Below are 1,567 nucleotides of genomic sequence, written 5' to 3'. Positions count from 1 at the left end.
TCCATGTCCTGAGTCTCCAGGAAGTTCATCTGACCTGCGAAGCAGAAGGGAAAACACTCTTGACCTCCACACCCCAGGCAGAGCTGCTGTGAACTGCAGCCACGAGCAAAGGTGGCCAGACCTACCGTCGACATCGAGGTCCACCTTGTAGTGCATGTGGTGGAGGTGCATCGTTCCCAGGGTGTGGGGTCCAACCCTGTTGCCATAGTCAGTGCCTTGGCCGTGGAGGAAGGAGGTGCTGATGTAGCCAGTAGCATGCACACGGACCTCCACGGCCCCACTGCCGTGGAACATGAAGTCCCAGATGTAGTCGTAGTTAATGAGCGTGGAGATGGTTCTGATGACCAGCGTGTTTTTCCGCAGCCCACCGTAGTAAAAGGACTGTGAGTCAGAGAAGTGGCGGCGCAGGGGGAGGGCAGAGTCGTGCTCAAAAATGCAGAGTGACTTCTGGTTGGTTTTGGGAGTATCTGACTCTGCCAGGTAGTGCCGGTCCACATAGGTCGCCATGTAGGGGCAGTCGAGGCCCTGGACCAGCTCGTAGGCAAACCTGCCAATGCCAAAGCTCCCATCCAGGTAGCGGGTGGACATTCCCCCAGGGCAGTTGGAGCCGTACAGGGCTAAGGCTTCCTGGAGACTCAGCTCATAGACAATCCTCTCCCCCCGGTACCTGATGTCAAAGAGACGTGGGCCGGAGTTGGGGTTCATGCCAAAGGTGATGCTCCAGCCCTGGTAGGTGATGTGATTGTCCCTGACATTGTAGCGGGGACCTTGGGGCTCAAACTGCAGCGGACCCAGCGAGTCAGGCAGATGGCGGGGCCTCATTGAGCCCAGCACTGCATCAGCCTGGGGCTTCTTGAGCCTGACGACCTCCAGCGTGCGGGCCAGAAACTCCCGCTCCAGATCCTCTGTGCTGGCAAAGTACCGGCCGTTGTAGAAGACTTTGCGCAGCTGCCAGCGGGAGATGTGGAGGTCCCCGTGCTCCACCAGCACCTCCAGCCCCACTGGTGACAGGTAGTAGCCGGTGCCAGCCACGTTGTGGAAAAGGACAAACCAGGTTGTGCGGTCGCCAGACTTGAAGCCCCGCGGGGCTGTGGTGAGGACGGCCAGGTCGGTCCCGTCGGACTCGCAGCACGCGGCGAGGAATCGCGGCGCCTTTTTCAGCTCCCTCTGGATGAGCGCGTTGATATCCACGTACTCCTTGCCAGTAACAGGTCTGCGGTGGTACGGCACCTTCCCCCCGTATTTCCGCACCGTCACGTCCCGGTGGTACGCCGGCGCTGGCAGGGGACCCACCACGTACTCGGTGACGTTGGGGTCTGGCTGGTTCCCGAAGTACAGCACAGCCAGGGCCTCTCGGGCGGGACGAGCCCCCCCGCCGTCCAGGAACCGCAGCACCTCTGCCTTGGCAGGGACCTGCAGGTCCACGGAGGCGATGCAGTTGTCCGAGGGTTTGGCGCGCGAGGCATCGACCAGCGGCACCCCGAGGTTCCCCTGCAGGTACCGCACCACTTGCGCCATCTCCTCGGGTGTCAGGTCAGCAAAGACCAGGCTCTGGCCATCCTCGGTG

At 61.5% G+C, this 1,567-nt stretch overlaps 1 protein-coding gene across 1 annotated transcript in view; it reads right to left on the bottom strand.

The window, feature by feature from the left end:
* Positions 1-25: 25 nt before the first annotated feature.
* Positions 26-1,567, bottom strand: part of LOC114073140 (membrane primary amine oxidase-like) — a 6,917-nt gene continuing 5,375 nt past the window's right edge. The window contains exons 5-6 of the mRNA XM_027910926.1: positions 73-1,560; positions 26-34 (exon numbers count right to left, since the gene is read on the bottom strand). Of these exons, the coding sequence (XP_027766727.1) occupies positions 26-34; positions 73-1,560 (1,497 nt within the window). The remainder of the gene's footprint in view (positions 35-72; positions 1,561-1,567) is intronic.

This window comes from Empidonax traillii, unplaced genomic scaffold (assembly GCF_003031625.1).
Source record: "Empidonax traillii isolate 1590-97213 ecotype Southwest subspecies unplaced genomic scaffold, ASM303162v1 scaffold5476:size11681, whole genome shotgun sequence".
Taxonomy (NCBI): domain Eukaryota; kingdom Metazoa; phylum Chordata; class Aves; order Passeriformes; family Tyrannidae; genus Empidonax; species Empidonax traillii.
The sequence above is the reverse complement of the archived record's forward strand: the minus strand, read 5'-3'. Positions and strand labels throughout refer to the sequence as shown.